Raw genomic sequence first — 19,401 nt, 5'->3', positions numbered from 1 at the left:
CTTACATAAATTCCATCATCAAAATAAAACAAACCACTTGTTTATTAAGGCTATTTATTCATTCCTATAAAATAACATACCAAATTTCTCTTTTGTACAACATCATATCAAAAATGTACACCATTATATAAATTTCGTCACAGGTAAATGTTACCTAGCTACTCACGTGATTTTTTTCCTATTTTTCATGGCTATTACACATCATAAATATAATAATTATAGTCCTCTCACTTGCCTATTATTTGATAGGTACAAATTCATAATACCGTCCTGTAATGCTGTACATGATATCTACAATATTCCGACTCTGGAAAAATCAAATTACTTAATTTTTTGACAGGTGCAATGTTTTTTATTGCAATTGGTAAGTTTTTCGAGAGGTTTTTTCCTTCATTACGCAAATACACCTGTCAAAAAACGAATGCTGTAACAAATTGACATAGTTATATGATCCTACTCCAAACGCATTAAAGATCAAATATGATCAGAAAGCGAGATATGAACAAGTGTTGTAAAATTCGTTCTACTTAAAATTTCACTTGAATTAGTCCGTCATTTACATTCAGATCAAACAAACGGCGCTTATATCGTTCATTATTTTTGAAATCAAGAGAGCTGCCAAAGCAAATTTAAACTTTTTTTTATTGTAATAAATTAATTTATTGTAGCTTGATAATCTACATCAATATGAGGCTTTGAATCAAAACAGATTTGGTGAATAAAAGTTATGGCTTTTAATATTATTTCTTACCCTAAGGTGTTAGTAAAATTTCAAGTTGATTGCAAGACATAGATCTTTTAATACTAATTGATATATATCCATACAATGGACACTGGACACTGTTAGACATCAAAGACCCTGAAGTGAGCTTAGGAGTCCTACCACGAAACATACAAACACGTACCACGTTAGTACATCCACATTCTGTCTCTTTTTCCCACATTGTGTACCCGTCGTGAAAAAAGAAAACGAAGGAATGGCGAACTACGTGTTTTATATTTCATGGTAGCTCCCCTGAAATGGTTGGAGATATAAGAACGAAAATTGAGTCTTTCGAAGGAAGGAAGATAAAAATTAGCTACAAAAGGCCGTAAGTAGTGTATTTACTTATAAGAGGTTCAAATTATACAATTATCGTTCTTACACGGTCCAACCACGACTAAATTGGTGCAAAGGCAGTGAAATATTCATATTCAGTTCATGAATTGTCCTCTGACAGCTGAGACAAGAGTAAAAAAACTCTTGATGACATACGCATAGAGTTGAATTTATACTATCATAACTGAATCTCATAGCCGTCACAGAGGAAAAATTCTGAACGATCGACAGGTGGGTAGCTAGCTAGCTATGAATGTTAAATTTATAAAAATCGAGAGTATTTTAGAACTTTTATCTCCTATAGGCAAGAATTTCCTTTATCCGATCGTGGATTTTGCAAGTGAAAGATATGTAGTACAGCATAAGCACAACCTTACATTTTAGAAATTATATTTTAATATTTTTGTTCGCAAGTACACGAGCCACGCTATTGTATTTGTACTTTGTTTACAATCAAATTAAGAACTGCGAGCTAGGGAGGTGTAGGGGAAGTGACAATTTCAACTCATATTTGATTATAAAATCAACAAGCAATTTAATTGGACTATACATTTGATGGAACACGCATCTATTTTATACTTAAAGAATATCGTACTTTTATGAAGATACAATAGTCCTATTATTTTTTTATATTAGTGCAGACTAAGAGCCATGCCACATCGCTCCGTTACGCGGCGTCGTACTCCGTCCTGTTTACTGATCAACGCGAAAATTATATCGTCAGTGTCAAAACCTATAGAAAACAACGAAGCTATAACTAAGCAATGGGGTATGACACTTACAGTGAAAACAGCGTGTTCCATCAATTGTCGAATAAATTCGTCAAAAGCACCGACATCTGAACAAGACAAGAGAAAAAGAACAATAAGTATATTAAATTATTGCGTACATTACATCTCCCCGTAAAACGTTACAGATACTAAAATACAATACAAAAAAATATCAAATTAATGACACAACAACTTATACCCGAAACTCGCTAGTTAGGTAATGTTAGACATAAAATAAATTTATTATATTCCATTAATACAATAAGATATTAGAAAATATCAATCAAATTTTATTGCATGCAATACAATTTCAAATAATAATAACAATATTACCTAAATAACACTGTTGGACGATTTCTATAGTCAAGTTAAAAATAGAATACACGTCTAAGAGTCACAGGTGTATCGCTTACAAGCCTAAGTTACAGATGTTTAAAAATAACGCGTCATTAAACAACAGAATGCTTACAACTAAAGAAATCAACGTATATATTACTATAACATCCTACGCTACATGTTAATGCTTACAAATAAATGCTGTCTAATATGGTCTATGGGAACCTAGTAATCCACATCGCAAAAGCTGAGAAAAATACGTATTGCGTGCTAACAGGCCCAAGTACTTGCACACACGATCTCCCAATATTGATTCTACTAATAAATTGGTGCGAAATAAATATACTTATAACCCAATTAGTACACATTATTACAAGCCCCCGGATGTCAAATTTGGAAGGAATGTGTGAAGCAATATTTGAAGACCGTGCTCTAGTAATCGATTGCTTAGTCCCGTTTGTATAGTGTGGTGGTCGCGATTCTATCAGATTTTATTATTTGAAAATGGAAGATAAGACTGAATGTTTTCTAAGAAAATGAATATTAGGATTTATTGGCCATATCTAAGCTTAACAAGTATGTTGGAAATATTCGCTAAAAGAGTGCAGCGGCCTTTAATTTTAGTCACGTTACAAATACAATTATAATAATTTATTAACCACGACTGCAGACGCCGGGAAAAGAATAAAAAATTACAAAACATACAAAAATTAAAAATCGATAAAATTATTATTAATTTCATATTGCCCTTTAATAAAGTTCATAAGTGTAATTACTACATCTGACCAATGCAAATTATATAAGTATATAGTTATAATAATAAGCCCATTCATAACTTCTCGTATATAAATAAAATAGTAGGCGACGTTAGGAATATATGTATAAAATATTTTAATTTTAATTATTTATCTCCTAAAAATAGACTTTAGTGTATGTTAAACAATGCCCTCCTAAATTGTTTGTGGATTACCAGCCGGTAAACATATTCGTACTATGTCTAATGTATGGAGCCGGGTAATCTAGCGTTAACATACAACTATAAAATATACGTATATAAGGGTATGTACATACACCGGCGTAGTCACTAAATAACAACTAACATGTACACTACCAAAACATTGCGTCGTATCGAATATTTAAATCGAGCTTTAAGTTAATAAAAATCTTATTTACACGTCTATTACCAAACAATAATAAATCGATATTGTTTATAAAAAAAGAAAACAAATAAAACCTTTTTGCTAAGCAATTAAAACAATAAATAAGATGGCATCGTCAAGCCAAGGTGAAGATGTGTATACCGATTATATAAAAGTACAAATTATTCTTACATTCAGTTTGTATGAAAATGTCGAAATTTTTTTAACCAATTGGAGTCCAATGTGCGTTAAGAGTGCTATAGTTTCCTTAACAGTCAATCTTTCGAGTTGCTTAACTAATACTGAAAGCACCATTTCATATTACCTAATTAATTATTATATAAATCCGTTAGGTATAATTTTGAATTTTGCTTTTAAGAATGATGGTTTTAAGACTTTCTTCAAACGCTTTCGTTAAACTGGAGAAATTATGGCAACACATTTTACATTCACAGAACATTTCAATTGCTATATACAAACGTGGTATATCCAAAACTCAAGCTTAGTTCACATCAGTGCAAGAGTTAAACATACTACTACTTTAGCAGTCACATTTACATATCTAAACGAGAACTCATGAAACATGATAAATAGATAGGTCACGCGAGAAATCTTGCATGGGAACTTATCGCTACTACGTGACCAATGATTTTATTAATTATAACACAACCACAACCACGTCTCAACTATTTAGTGCAATAGGGCAGTTGCCACTAAGTCAGATACTTTTTCCAAATGTCTAAAGCGATTTTTATGGGGCTTTAATGACAGGTCACATTTCTTGATATTAAAAAAAACTATATCATTCAATAAAACAAAATTGATCGATTAAAGTGACGTTTTGGTTAATCGAACACATTTATACATTTTATTTTATACCCAGGCAGCAACCATATTGCAACACTAAAAAAAATATTCATAATTATAACCTTTACTCTGTGAATGTACATGGCGCTGTCATACTTCATAAATATTTAATTACAGTTGATATCATTACAGCATTGACTATCGTGTTAACTCCAAGGTAAAATCTTTACATCCAATATTAGTATAGAAAAGAACACTTTACAGTAGAACCTGCACATAGTAGAATCTGTATATGATGGCATCAAACACTATAAAACTAGTATAATACTGAGATGATAATTATCATTAAATTATGTGCAGCCTATTTAACAACGCTCTTCGAGAGAAGATTCAGATTTTAAATTTTCATGTTTAAAAAAATAAATATATATATTAGGACAAATCACACAGATTGAGCTAGCCCCAAAGTTCGAGACTTGTGTTATGGGATACTAACTCAACGATACTATATTTTATGACAAATATATATATAGATAAACATCCAAGAGCCGGGCCAATCAGAAAAAGATATTTTTCCATCATGACCCCGGATCGAACCCGGAACCTCTCGGATGAGTGGCAAGAACCTTACCACTGCGCCACCGAGGTCGTCAAAATGCAAAGTAAGCAATTTCCCTGCAGAAGAATATAAATTAATTTGCTAGAATCGGTATCAGATATACGTGCGTACACTTACAAAACGCGACGTAATTTCAAAGAACACAAAGTCGATTTTAGATTAACACGCATTAGAATTCCACCGCCAAGTATATTAATACTATTATTGCAATTAGATTTCTTCTCTAGGAGAGCGATACATCAATACATAGATGCCAAGTCCAACAAGGTACTACATCCACCCGTGATACAATTAACATTAATTCACTAAACTCATATGACACTGACGCGATTGACTTTTTATTGTCACCAATAAATTACGGAAAATAATCGTTAACATTTAAACGTTCACACACTAATGTGTAGAATATTTGCATGTGCACACATAATTAATTCTGACGTTACGCCGATTTGAATTTCGAACTTGGCTGCATGAACATAATGTTCTAGACTGTGATCGCATTGTAAAGCAATAAAAAAAATATAATTCGACAGTTATGCTTCAAACGGCGTAACCTCAGCCGAAGTGCGGACCCTATTCACCTTAAGTGCTAAACTTTCTGCCACTCTCCCATCGCTTACCATTTATATTTATTATAAAATATATATATACATTATAATTAATCCGTATTCGTTAATTCTAGACCATGATTCAAGCGTCCTTCTGTCGTTTATTATAAAAAGTATTTACACAATCCACTAAGCTAGTGTATGGACATTTAACACCAGTCGTGATTTCGAATTTGCAATAATGACACAAATCTACCGAATGGACTATTCTAAAGTAGTGGTTTTACGGTGTAGGGACTGCCATCAATTCCCGGTCTTGCGGCAAAACTTCGATACGATAAAGGCATGTGTCCACTAGGCAAAATTTGGCATGAAACGTGTTGCGCTTCATCGCTCATTCTGTTTCATGAGAGTGACAAAGACATGCTTTCACTTGGGTGAAAAGAACGAGATAGCATAACATGTCGTGTGTTGATTGTTACCTAGCAGAACGTGTTAATGATTACGTAAAGCGTTTCAGACGAAGGTATCCTAACTTACTTTATTTGATCCCAAGCATGATATAAAAAATTCGAAAGAGAACTTGTCACAGACTTAGATGAATTTGACGCCCGGGCGTAAACCCATCTCTGATAACGACAGAACACACATACATTGCCGCAAGCTTAGCTAAGAGGTTAAATAATCACAAATCCATCATACAGACTTACGCACTAAGAGATACCTAAAATGTAAAATAGGTACAAATAACGTCCTTACTATCCAGAAGGCAAAATTGGCACTTAAGACGAAGTTCGCTCCTTTCTTGACGATCGTTTCGAAAAAGGTCGTTGGGGGGGAAGCGGGGTTCTCGAGCGAACAAGTTTCCTTACTAAGTACGTCGAGTCCGTACTCTTGGTTATGTACAGGTGTGGCGGGGGGGTGGCGGGGCGACCGCGCGAGGGAGGGGGGGCGCTATGTCGGCGGCGAGTTGTTCTGTGTCGGGTTGTACGGGTGATTGGAGTTACGCGACACTGTGTAAACACTATCCACCTTGCTAAGTTTCTCGAAAAACGGTATCAAGTCTAATAGTTCTGAATCTGTCATGTCGTCGAACCAAGACGCGACAGGTACCTGCGAAAATAAATTTATATTAACGTCATTTTGTGTATATTTTTATTGTGATTTATACATTTCAAGTAAATACTGTACACACTTTAAAGTATTGAGAACAACCTTTAACGTATTGTATATTAAGATGTTACTTTTAAATTAAAAATTACAAATCATATGAAAGTGATATAGCGACAATAACGCTCCCTAAACAATATTAATAAAAGTAGACGGGAGGCCTGTGCCCAACAGTGGGGCTATTAAAAAACAATGTTATCTGTCCCGAGCTGGACAATGACATTCCTACATGAGAACTGACATTATCGCGGTGACCGTGTTTCCATGTTTGAATTTATATCTTTATAACACACATATTTACCGTGAATATTTAGTTTTGTTAATTACAAAATTAACTAGCGGCCCGCACTAGCTTCGCTCGGATAAAACCATAATAAGTAATTACCTATACCTTCCTCAGGAATCATACAATCTATTAAAAAAACCCGCATCCATCGCGTAGTTATAAAGATCTATACATACATAGTGACAGACAGAGTGAGGCGATTTTGTTTTATACTATGTAAATATGTAACATTTAAACTAGCTGCCCCCGGGACTTCGCTCCCGTGTTAATTTGCGGATAAAAAGTACCCTATGTGTTATTCCAGGTTATATTCTACCCATTACATAATAATCGGTCTAGTAGATTTTGCGTGAAAGAGTAACAAACATACACACATACATTCTCACAAACTTTATAGCCGGCTATACCTAGGTGCAGCCGGCCTCTATTGGTTACACCTAGTTGTAGTCTACATTTCTTCGGCTAGATCTAGGTCGTTACTGGCTTTGGTGGACTTTGGTATATTGTGCTTATCTTCGGCTAGAACTATGTGCAGCCGGATATGTACATAGATTATGTTAAATAATGTGCATCCATTTTTCAATTTTATTATAAGAAAATGTGGACCAAAGTTTGAAATTATTTTTAATTATTATTTTAAAACCGTTTTTTATAACTGACATGAGGGCTAATCCCTAAATCAGAGTTAATGCAATTTTCGACCTAATTAACTTAATTGTCTAACTCATACTTTTGGAATCTATTAAGACCACTTGATTTAATAAAATATATCAAAGACGATTCATTTTTAATTATGAACAAAGAATTTGTAATTTGATGAGTTTGTGTTTGTTCTAAAGCAAGATCACTCACAGCATTGTCGGGGTGGAATATGTAGGAGGCGGGAGAGTTGTCCACAATGACGACACGGCGCAGGTCGCGGCCGAGGCTGTTGAGGTCCTTCACGTAGTTCCCGCGGTGGAACACGCAGCTGTCGCGGAAAAGCCGAGCGCGGAACACACCCCATCTGAAAATATTAAACTATTTCCAGCATTTATAATATTACTAGCTGCATCCCGAAATCATTTAGAAAAAAAAAACTTGTTTTTTGTCACATGCACAGTAGCGCCATCTACTTTATAAAGCGCTAGTGACTATTAGACTTTTTGACCGAATCCTACGGGAACAGCGTACATTCGGGATAAAAAGTACCCTATGTAAATAAGTTAATCCAAGTCGTCAGATACCTCAATACCAAATTTCATAAAAATTGGCCCAGCCGGTTTACCTTGGGACCGCGCGGTCTATCTCAACTAGGACCACATACTATATATACTTGAGAGGCATATTAAACTAATATCAAGCCACTAACCTATCCAATAAGTCAGCAACAGGGTCCGCGTATTTAGCGAGCGATGCGGTGAATAACACGCACTCATACAGCTCGCCGCATCGCCGCAGGAACTCGTCGACATGCGGCCGCTTCAACACATACACTTGATGGACCGCGCCGTCTATTTCCACTGGGACCACGAAGTCTGCGTTGTTTATTGGCTGGAACAATAAAATGAATGACAATGAAAAAACAAAACATGAATAAAATAAAATGAAAATTGATTTATTTATCAAAATCGATACAGATAGTTAATACATCCGCTTCCAAATTAAGGCAACCGTGAATCTTAGAAATCTGGAGCACAGTTACTACGAGGGCTGCTATTTATGTATCCGGAATAACAAAATTAAACAAACATATATTATTATATATGGTTTTATTGTTTCTCGAAGTATTCTCCGCGATGATCTATGCACTTCTGCATACGATGAAACCAATTTTCAAAGCACTTTTTCCATTCTGATTGAGGTATGTCCAAAACGTGTGTTTTGAACGCATCAACGGCCTCTTCGCGGCTCGAAAAACGTTGACCACGTAATTTATTTTTAATGTTTGGAAATAAATAAAAATCATTGGGTGCCAGGTCGGGGCTGTACGGCGGATGACCCGTCAATTCAATCTTTTGACCCTCCAAAAAATTTTTTGTTTCAGCCGACTTGTGGCAGCTAGCATTGTCGTGATGAAGTATGATTCTGCGTTGTGGGTTGTTCTTTCGTATTTTTTCAAAGACTTCTGGCAAACAAATGGTGGTGTACCATTCAGAATTAACCGTCCTACTATTCTCTAGTGGCACTGTAGCTACATGTCCGTTGATACCAAAAAAACAAGCGACCATTTGCTTTAAAGTGCTTCTCGCACGAACAACTTTTGTTGGATTCGGTTCATCTTGAAAGACCCACACCGTTGACTGCTGTTTAGTTTCAGGGTCATAAGCATAGATCCAGGTTTCGTCACCTGTGTAGATATTATAAACAGCTTTTCACGTGCCACGGTTGTATTTTTTTATCATTTTCTTACACCAGTCGACACGAGCCTGTTTTTGATCTACGCTCAAGTTGTGCGGAATCCAACGCGAACAAATTTTTTTAACAATTAAATGTTCGTGTAATATCGCGTGTATACTCGTCATACTAATGCCCAGAGACGCCTCTATCTCGCGGTATGTAACATGACGATCTTGCATTACTAATTGTCGCACAGCATCAATATTTTGTTGTACCACTACCGATTTAGGACGACCCTCCTTAATTTCATCCGTGAGCATAGACCGTCCACGTTGAAATTCCTTAAACCAATAATACACAGTGGTTTTCGATGGTGCTTCATCTCCAAAAGTTAAAATCAGTTGTTCGATGCACTGTTTTTGAGTTAATCCACGCCGAAAATCATAATAAATCATCGCGCGAAAATGTTCACGAGTTAAATCCATGGCAATGAAGACAAGCTATTTTCAAAATTGGCGCCAATTGAAAAAAACAAATGACAGGGACATGAAAAATATTTATTCTCTAGCCGAAGAGTTCTATTTTCAAATGTTGTAATTACTTTTTAAATATTCTAGAATTATTGGCCAGTTCCGGATACATAAATAGCAGCCTATGTATAAGACTTATTTTAGCACAGTGATCAACTCAAGAAGAGGTGAATAAAATGCATTAAAGAAAATATCAATAGGAAATGACAAGTGACAGAGTTTAATGGAAGAAATTAACAACATACTGTGCCGACCCCACATGAGTGGGAAAAAGGTCGAGAAAAAAAGTAATCAGATTAGAATAATTTGTTACTTAATCATACAGGGTGTGTTCATACTTAAAACGAATGGACGAATTTTAATGAAGTTTGGTATGCTATAACTAAAATAGCTATTTTGAATTTCGGATCGTATTGGGAAAGACAAATGGTGTCAAATTTTTGGACAGATGTCAACGGAAGCCCATAAATATGACTCAATTACGACGTCGACGATTTTGTTAAAGTCTACGAAAAATAAACAAAATACATCATAAACCACTTTCTTATTCGCTTGTCTACTTTAATCATTTGAAACAATTTAAGATAATGATTGACGTGTGTACAGATTATAATTTATTTCTTAAACGCATGAAGTCATATAATACCAATACAAACTTTCAATGTATTTATCTTAACCAAGATAAATGCTGCCAATTATTTCATAAAATAATATATTAATAACTTTAATTTTACCTACTTTATTAATTGTCAATTTTCTAGAAACTTTCTTAAATTTTATATTCTTTATATTATACTAGCATTTGTCCACAATTTCTTATGTGAGTAAAAATCCGTTTCCCGTGGGAATTTCAGAAAATCCCTTCTTAGTGCTCCCCTACACTGTCCTAGGAACCTGCACATCCAATTTCAGCTTTCTACGCCCAGTAGTTTCGGCACATCCGAAACTACAAAGCTGTCAGTCAGTCAGTCACTCAGTAACGCAAGAGTTTTATATATAAATAGAATAAATAATAGATATTGATTATGTTTAATTCCTAATTTCCATTCTCTTTCATTTAAATGAATAACATACCACAATATTCCTATCCTTTAGTAATAACTTTAGTTATTTTTTCTTTAGTAGTAACTTTTATTTTATTACTATATACATATATATATATACACATCATGCTGCATGAGTGCTATGATTAATCTCTACGCAATTTGCACTTGAAAGGGCCTCATTTGCGCCTGCGTTGCATCTACAGAAACTTACGTTGATGGTTGGACTGGACAGTGAAAGGCCGCTAAATATTTTTTGTTTTAAAACTTTCACTACTCTTACCGCCAACGAACAATATCTCACGATTATAACGATCAAAACGCCGAGAATAATATGCGTTGCATATTTCGATAACTGTTAATAATGAATGACAAAAAAGATCGTTATTAAAAGATATGCGGAAAGATGTGAATTGTACCCTTGTTCGGCCACCTCTGGTAACATTTTTGGTTGTAGATGGTGGTTGTACAACATGACCATTTTATTATAATCATTAAAGCGAAAATATGCTTCACTCAGATTTAAACCATAACAAATTACACACCTAAACCTTCGTCAGGAGTCACATAATCTAACTGTCCGGTAGTTTTCAATTTTATCGCGTACAGACAGACATACGCGAAAAGGTGACTTCTTTTTAACATAAGTATGTAAGGATGTAATGATGAAAAAATATCCGTATCAATAACGAGTAAAAATCCTGTCTTTTTCCGATCACCGAAATAATTTCGCGTTATTGCGAACGCAACACACGTGCTGATTTCTATTAATATATTTATGTTACGGTTAGTCTCGATTAGTTTTCGGAAGCAATCGGAATAAAAATGCCAACAGATATTTAGCAAACATAAACATTAGTTTTAATATGGTTCGCCTGTGCTTACACCTGGCCGCCACTAATTTACTGTTATACAAACCTCCAATTAATTATAAATTACATAATTAATTAATTCTTAAAGACATTATAATGTAATAGCTTAAGTAAGTTTGTTTTTAAAAGTACGTAAACAAATGCAATACATTCATTCTTAGGAGACAGTCAATAAGGAAGCAAGGCTTGATGTAAATCTAATTACTTTTTAATAATCCGGAATGGAATACATGTTTATAATTTTCAACTTTGAGCCAAAGTTTATAAATCAGTATCTATATTATAGTAAGTTTATAATCATTTTATAAATATTTATATATAGATTAGCGATAATGTCCGGAATTAATGCCAATAATTTTATTGACAACCATGTTTATGAGGACAGAAAATATATGGCAAGGTCGCGACGCGATAAAAATTCGTGTGGGATGGTTATGCAATGGATTATAGATATTTGAGTTTCCTGTTTAATGGAGGGACACAAATAAAAATTAATTAACCATTTCGCTATAAAAAAAAATTTCACGTCAAAACAAAAAAGTTCCCAGATACACAGTAAAACACAGTATATCCATACTATCCATTGATACTAATAAAATAAATGTGAAAGTATGTTTGTTTGTCCTTCTTTTAAGTCAAAACGGATTAAGATTATTTTTGGTGTGGAGATAGTTGGAGAGTGACATAGTTAGGCAAAAGCTAGGAGAATAGATCTTTTTAATTTGCTCCGGAGTCACGGCAATTTGTCAAGATTCTATATTCAAAATTAAATATGCGATATTATTTATGATATAAAATATTTTCAACCGCTCAACCGAGTGACAGTAGAAATAAAAATCAAACCGATTAAGCATGGTTACCGATACAAAAGAATCGATTCCCGATTGTGTGCCCTAACAAACCAAGGTCGGAGCCTTGACACGTGTTAGGAGCTAACCAAAAACGAGCCCACATGACAGTACACACACGGCAAATAAATGTCGTACTCCTAACACAAATGCAATTATAATTTATGATATAATGTAATGTGTAATGTAACTTTTAGCATTTGACACAACTTCATTATTTTGAGGACTGACCAAAAATGAAACAGCAATTTTTCTGAAAGAGATTTAAGATTTTTGTCTGTACATTACATTACATCGTAACAAAGAGCGGTGTATTTTAACGTAGAACATAATTTTCCCAAGTTTTCCAAACAGCTTCATAATCAAATTATCTACTGGCCACAATTCAAGCTGATATGTCAAGTTGAACAGGATTTACGGTCCTGCAGGCAACTTTTACAGAACGATTCCAATGCAACTCAGTTCAATTTAGGCACCTAAAATGCGATTGCATTCATACTAAAAATTAAGTCGATGGTACGAATTTGCGATGCAGTTCAGTTTAGGTCGTAAAGTGGATCGCGTTAAGAGATGATGGTAAGCCCCCTGGAGTCGGAAAGAAGTGCAGACAGCTACATTTATCGCGCGGAATTTAAAAAACCAGCACTAGTTTTATACCCTGTTATTTAAAAAAAAGTTAGAACATCCTCCAAGCTGAAATGTGTTTTGTCTCTTTCTGTCAAATTTTAGCTTAAGAGTATGTTTTAACTTTTTACGAATAATAGGGATAGAATCGAATTCTGTAATTACAAATAGAAAATAATCATTCAAAAATAAATAGGAAATTACATTAACTTTCAACCCCTTACATGACGCTACTCAGAAAATGACGCATTTCCTAGTAAGAACATTTATAAAGTTAAAGAAAAATAACGTCACCTTTAATTGCGCACGTGTTAACCTTTTTTCTTCTTTATATAGCTCGCGATACTCGCCATAATTTTATTGTGAAACTAATTATAGCACAGACGTAGTAAGAAAGACCGTCACGTGACCAAATTGCAGGAAAAATGTTTAGTTTCATTCACCGTTTCTAGGAATGATATAATTACTTTTTTGGAAAGAATCAGTTTAATTAGCTATATATAACCCCCACTCGTGGAAAAGAAGGGAGATCCATCCACATACCTTGGATCCCAAAGTGTCGAATACAGTATTTCAAGAAAGTGAAGAAAACGGATTTTTGACGAATTAATTTTTTTTGCTATTGCAATATCTAATAGAATAGTCAAGATTGATTGATAAACGCCCAGTGTTGCCAACAGGAGACAGCGCCCTCGATTCTTCACCATCTTGACAGACTGTAGTGCGCTTTCTTTCGGCATTTCTTCTCAGCAGTGGTCGTTCCGAAATGCCAGTAGTTTGTAGCTTGTGAGAAATAACTATAAATATAAAATTTGACGAGAAAAAGTGCCTGTGAAGGTCTAATTTCTGAATAAATGATTTGAATTTGAATTTAAAAGGAACTTCCTTCCGTGAACTCTGAGGTTGTGGAAAGAGTTGATTCCACATCGAGTTCTTAGAGTACGATTTCTTATTGACAACTAATAAATGATGTAAGCTCTATAAACAAATTTTCCAACTTTAATTCAGCGACCCAGACACATTTTTGCTGTGATATGAAAATACCACACGCCATTTGCCTATTTGTCTAAGTTCACAGCACACCCTAATGCCTAGGTGAGGACTAAAATAACTTTTACTGTCTACAATACTACATCTTTAGCCTAGTATGCTATGATATCACCTGGCCCATTCGTACCATAAAATACCATAATTAGAACACAGATAATTGAACCAATCCAGTTTCGTTAATAGATCGACATCAATTTACAAGAGTCCCGACGGTTATCATCAATATCACAAGATACAGTCACCATTACATTAAGCCACTCAAATCCATTGTATATGGCTCGAAGCTCTATATAGGTCGAAGGAGTGAAATATGGTTGACTCACGCAAGGGCTAAGTTGGCGGAAAACGTTGAAATATAACCTTTGAGATAACCCAATTTAATATTAATAAGGGTTAATATCTATTAGTCCTACGTCTCAATAATACTAGCGCCGTTACGATTAAATCGCAGTTTAGACCAAATCTTCATTGGACTTAATCTTGATTAGTTCATTTGAGTAGATATCAGAATCACTAATATATATTGCCAAAACGCGAGTAAATTTAAAGTACGTACCTGTAGGTACGTACGTTTAGAAGTTTTAGTTCCGGGATTATAAAATATTTTTAGTACCTTGTGCGATGTCGAAGCATCAGGTAACGCCTGAAGTTAAAAGGCTTCCCTCGTTATAAGGGCTTAGGTATTGATAACTGGGGTGGCTTTTCAGGTGACAATATGTATCATCATGGACGGACGGATAACGAATTGTTGTTAAACAATTCTTTTTCTCTCATATAATGAAGCCAAAATCACAATGAACAAAGCGCGCTTTAATAATAATTGCGTCAATTAATTTAATACCGCTGTTAGCTAATTATGAACAGCCCATTACATTCTGCGATTCGGAAAATTAATCGTATAAATGTTTTGTTGTTTTCTTTTTGTTAATTTATTATTAGATATAAAAGATTTCTTATTTGTATGTGTTCTTATTTGTATACTACTTCATACTCCTAATTTCTCTTTGGGTTGCATCAGGCGGTTCTCGTTTCACTATTTACAATACAGTTCTTTTTACATTTCGAGTAAAAAATAACTTGACAAACTTATAGGTTCCATGTTTACCTTTGTAACCCTAGAAAATAAAACCCGATGCAAATTCCTGTCAATTCTAGTATCGGCAGATTAACTATTTTTTAGGCTTTCGTACCCCAAAAGGAATAAAATGGTACCCTTATTTTTTTACGGTCTCATCTCGCACACGACATATCATATCCCAGTCATTCCCGTTCCGTCATATCTGAAGAAGCTTCTAAACACTAGCGGGCTACGCTCTAGTTAAGCCGAGGTGTTCAAAAACATAGACGGGTTTACTCCCAGTTCCTTCCCAAAAAGTCGGACGCAAATCCAACTATTAGATGGCTTTGCGCCGGACAGTTTGGGAAGAACTGGCCAAGTACTGGGCAAAAACCTGGTTCAAAAGATTGTCCGAACCGGAAAAACTGAGTCGTGTCCGCCACGTCTGGGTAATTATAGCATCGGGAAGTCATCACGAGGTGTGATGTGCGCACTGACAGGCGTAACCCCCGCTTTATACACTAAAAAGGGGTCGCAGTCTGTCGTAATATTTAGATCATTACAAACACTAGTGGTAGTCAAGCTGAAATATTTTTTGACGTTCTGCACGAGAGACATGTATCACATCGTTGTTCCGCACACAAATGACACAATTGAAGATGTAAGGAAGAGAATGTGCATCTGTCTTTTTAAAATGGCTTTATTTATAACTAGCGGGCCGCCTCGGCTTCGCTCGGGGACTATTAGGTACTCCTGAAGGTTTCGTCTATCTCTGTGCCACTATTCATCATCGGCTAATGTTAAGAAAATATAAAAAAAGAACAAATGAAAATACAAATCTTTTCTCTTTTTAATATTGGTATGGATGTAGAGCGAAAAATTTTGGAAAATTGCCTAAGTACCTATAGTCACTAAAACAATTCTAAATATTTAAAGCAATTAGAAATCAATCTCAAAAAATAACAAACTTTATTTAATGTAACAAACTATTCGGTATGATAACATCGACGGAGATAATGCCTCGGGTCGCGCGGTTGCTGACATAATGGTCGCGTTGCTTACCTACTATTACTTAATTCACGATTAACAAAACGCGAGTGACGATAATCCAGCCAAACAAGGCCATTGTACCTAACACAATTTACGCGTGAGACTGGGATTAATTAGCATTATTTTTTAAATATTTTGCTTTCATGTAATTCCACATTGCCGTGAATAATGCAAAGCGGGTGTATGAAATTGGTTTCGCGCCTTTCGATTTCATATATACGTCTCTTTCTACATTCACCACCCCCCGTTCACTTTTCGCGTCTTACTTCTGTTTGGTGCATATGATATGAACTTGTATCATAACAATATCGCACATCCCTTGAGTATGAGACTTACATTGTCATCCCATTCTAGTCCAAAGATGGACATGCAGCCTATTCTACTCCAAATATGGTAATGAAAATGAACCTTGAACTAAAATGTAACAAGTCGGAAAATACAAATCTTCAGGTAACTATTACATGACTATTTTGACAAGCAATAAAGTTTCGCCTGGTTCAAATGCTCTTTCCAAGGTTATCTAGACAATGAAATCAGATTTATCTCAGATGATAAAATGTCTCCACTTAAGTCAAAACAAACAAACAAACAATGGCAATGCAAGTAGCTTACTATTTAGGGTTCCAGTTCTGAAACTTTCTTCGTCCCTTTAAGCTATAAGCAATGTAGCAAGAGGGGTTCTTAGAGGGTGAAAATACCGACGGATTTTTGTACGGTTTTCACCAAGAGATAGTGTAGTCCTGAGGATAGTTTAGGTGTATAATTTAATATAAACGAGCGAAGCCGGAACGGGCCATTATAGTACCTCATAAAGTAATTGGAAACATTAGCATATCCCCAAAATTCCTTCACATGCCTTGAGGTGGTATAAAAAACCTGTTTGTATAAAACACTATGTTTACCTAGCTAGAATAAATATGGTAGGTATGGTTTAAAACTTACATTGACATATTTATTAAAATATATTGTACTGTGTGGAAAAATATAACAAATCAAAGTAATATTAAAGATAATTTTTCTTGTTAAAGTTAATTAACATAATTAAACAATAAAGACTAAATTCTAAAAGAACTGTGTGCATAAGTTACATATAATATATAGTTAATCAAAATAGATAAGAGTACTAGGTACTTAACACTGATAAGAAAGTGGCAATTGACATATTTTTATTATTGTGAAAATCATTGTTGGCATAATTTGTATGTGATTTTTATATATTTACTAGTATTAGCAAGCGGCTTCAGCCGCGTTTTTTGTGCGTTTCTTATGGGTACTCTATGGGTAACTTAACACTCACTCAAAAACATTTGCTTTCACATTGATAATTTTGAATCATATTATTATATACAATTAATAATTGTCAAGAGTTAAGTTAAAAATGTATATAAAAGTTTTATGTCAGTACTCACTTGTAATGACATTATAAGGACAGTGCAACATAATTGTGTATTGTTTGATTGTTTTTAACTAGCATGACTCATGATGTCTATAAGAACACAGATTATGTTTAAGTCTGTAAGATGCAAGTTGTAAATTATAGTAATTTACTGAAGGACATGATAGATTTTATTAATATAGACGATACATTTTTAAATGTTATATTTCAGAATATAATTGGGTAGTTAAGAGTTGATTTTTTTTAAATTTATTAAAGAAAGTAGATCATTAAACCTCTTTTTGAATCTTTCGTTTTTAAATGATAAAATCTGTCTATCACTTTCATAGCTAAATCACACCTGTGATTTTTCTTCTCTCTTTCCAAATTCCAACTTTCATAAAAATCAGCAGGGGCTGAGAATTAATGACCAAAGGTTTGCCTATTGCTGGTGGAGCTGCAGGCGACATTTGATTGTTTCAATGGATTTTCCAAATGCTAATAAACTGCATAATCATCAATCAAAGAGGAATTAGCATAACAAGAGTAAGAGAAAACTTAGATAAAACTGTGTGAAACAATGAATGGAATTGAAATCTTATGAATAATATTTGTACAAACATTTGGTATAAAAGGATTATTGTTATCTATTGTTTATTTCTATAATACAATTTTTAGAAGCAAACATTTCAAAGAATCGTAACTAATTTATTTTTGTTCAGGATTTCAAATTTTACTGAATTTCAGAATGAAATATAATATGAATATGAACATGTTTAATTCTAAGCAATTTTGACTTATTTCTTGTTTAAAGTTTTCATGAATGGTAAACAATAGTATAATAAGTAATTATATTCAAAAAACATACCTTGAAGGAGCTGTGCACTAATGTTTCATCAAGGTCAATCACCATACACATTTTATGTGTATCCTGGTGTCTTACTGGCGGTAACAGCGGTCTGGGGGCATGTTCCGCCATAACCAGAAGTGGAGGTGAGGCACGACCATCAATGCTGTTTGTGCTGTTTCCAGGAGGTCCCTTCCCTCTGCCTCCACGCCAACAGCATAGCAATGAGCGCAAGAATCCACCGCCGCCACTGGACTTTTTACTACCCAATGGGGTCGAACCTGCCACTGGGGTTCCATCCCCATCGTTATGTTGCCCGCCAGGGGATGACCCTAAAACAAACATGTCACCATAAAAATCACTGCAACACTAAACCAAAACGAGGAAGCCCAATTGTCACTCTATGTGGGACTGGTATTAGGAAAGACTAGATCTCAAGGTTGCTGTTAGGAATGTTATCGCGTTCACACGTTCAAAGTGTTTACCTGGAGCCTCGTACCCATAAGAAACACAATGTTAACACACGAAACCTTCAATAATCCACTGATTTAACTTCGATCACGATTAACAAATATTTACGAATCATGAGGAGGTAACACTATACGCTCTAATTTGATGCCAGTAGGTAACAGGTGTAATACGGTTTAGATTTACCTCTGTCGGATCCATAATTGTTTAATTGCTCGTCATCCCGAGACACCTGAGTTATAATGGACGATGCGTCCATTTAAACATTTGTTTTGGGCCTTAATAAAAATGGCAACGGAGTTTTTGTTTAATTTTAACACCATAAAACTATTTTTTATCTCCCTTCTATCTTACAAAATGGCAGGTTCTTGGCAAATACCAACTTCAAATACTGCCAACCTAAGCAACTTGTTATATTGACTTCTTTGTTTGTCCTACTACGATAGAAAGAGACAACAATGTTTTGTTTGTTTTATTATTTTGTCTACCCTGTCAAACGGCAAAAATAAATAACGTTTCATTCATACTTTCAAAAATTGAAAAA

The 19,401-nt window shown here is 34.6% G+C and overlaps 1 protein-coding gene across 1 annotated transcript; it reads right to left on the bottom strand.

Moving 5' to 3' along the window:
• Positions 1 to 37: 37 nt before the first annotated feature.
• On the bottom strand, positions 38 to 19,239 carry hzg (herzog). Its single transcript, XM_053769145.1, has 5 exons — positions 19,044 to 19,239; positions 18,411 to 18,721; positions 8,126 to 8,307; positions 7,627 to 7,780; positions 38 to 6,431 (listed from the first exon to the last, which is right to left on the bottom strand). Exons 1-5 carry the CDS (start codon positions 19,114 to 19,116, stop codon positions 6,273 to 6,275), a joined length of 879 nt encoding a protein of 292 aa, XP_053625120.1. The 5' UTR covers positions 19,117 to 19,239; the 3' UTR covers positions 38 to 6,272.
• Positions 19,240 to 19,401: the final 162 nt, after the last annotated feature.

This window comes from Plodia interpunctella, chromosome 1 (assembly GCF_027563975.2).
Source record: "Plodia interpunctella isolate USDA-ARS_2022_Savannah chromosome 1, ilPloInte3.2, whole genome shotgun sequence".
Classification (NCBI taxonomy): Eukaryota; Metazoa; Arthropoda; class Insecta; order Lepidoptera; family Pyralidae; genus Plodia; species Plodia interpunctella.
This window is presented reverse-complemented; position numbering and strand designations above follow the sequence as displayed.

Bases quoted from the DNA above. Each gene is read 5' to 3' on its own strand.
- hzg (XM_053769145.1), bottom strand. From the start codon at position 19,116: ATGGACGCATCGTCCATTATAACTCAGGTGTCTCGGGATGACGAGCAA. The intron at 7,781-8,125 runs GTTAGTGGCTTG...TAATATTTTCAG, and splicing joins GTTGCTGACTTATTGGATAG to ATGGGGTGTGTTCCGCGCTC. The intron at 6,432-7,626 runs GTGAGTGATCTT...TTATTTTCGCAG, and splicing joins TATTCCACCCCGACAATGCT to GTACCTGTCGCGTCTTGGTT.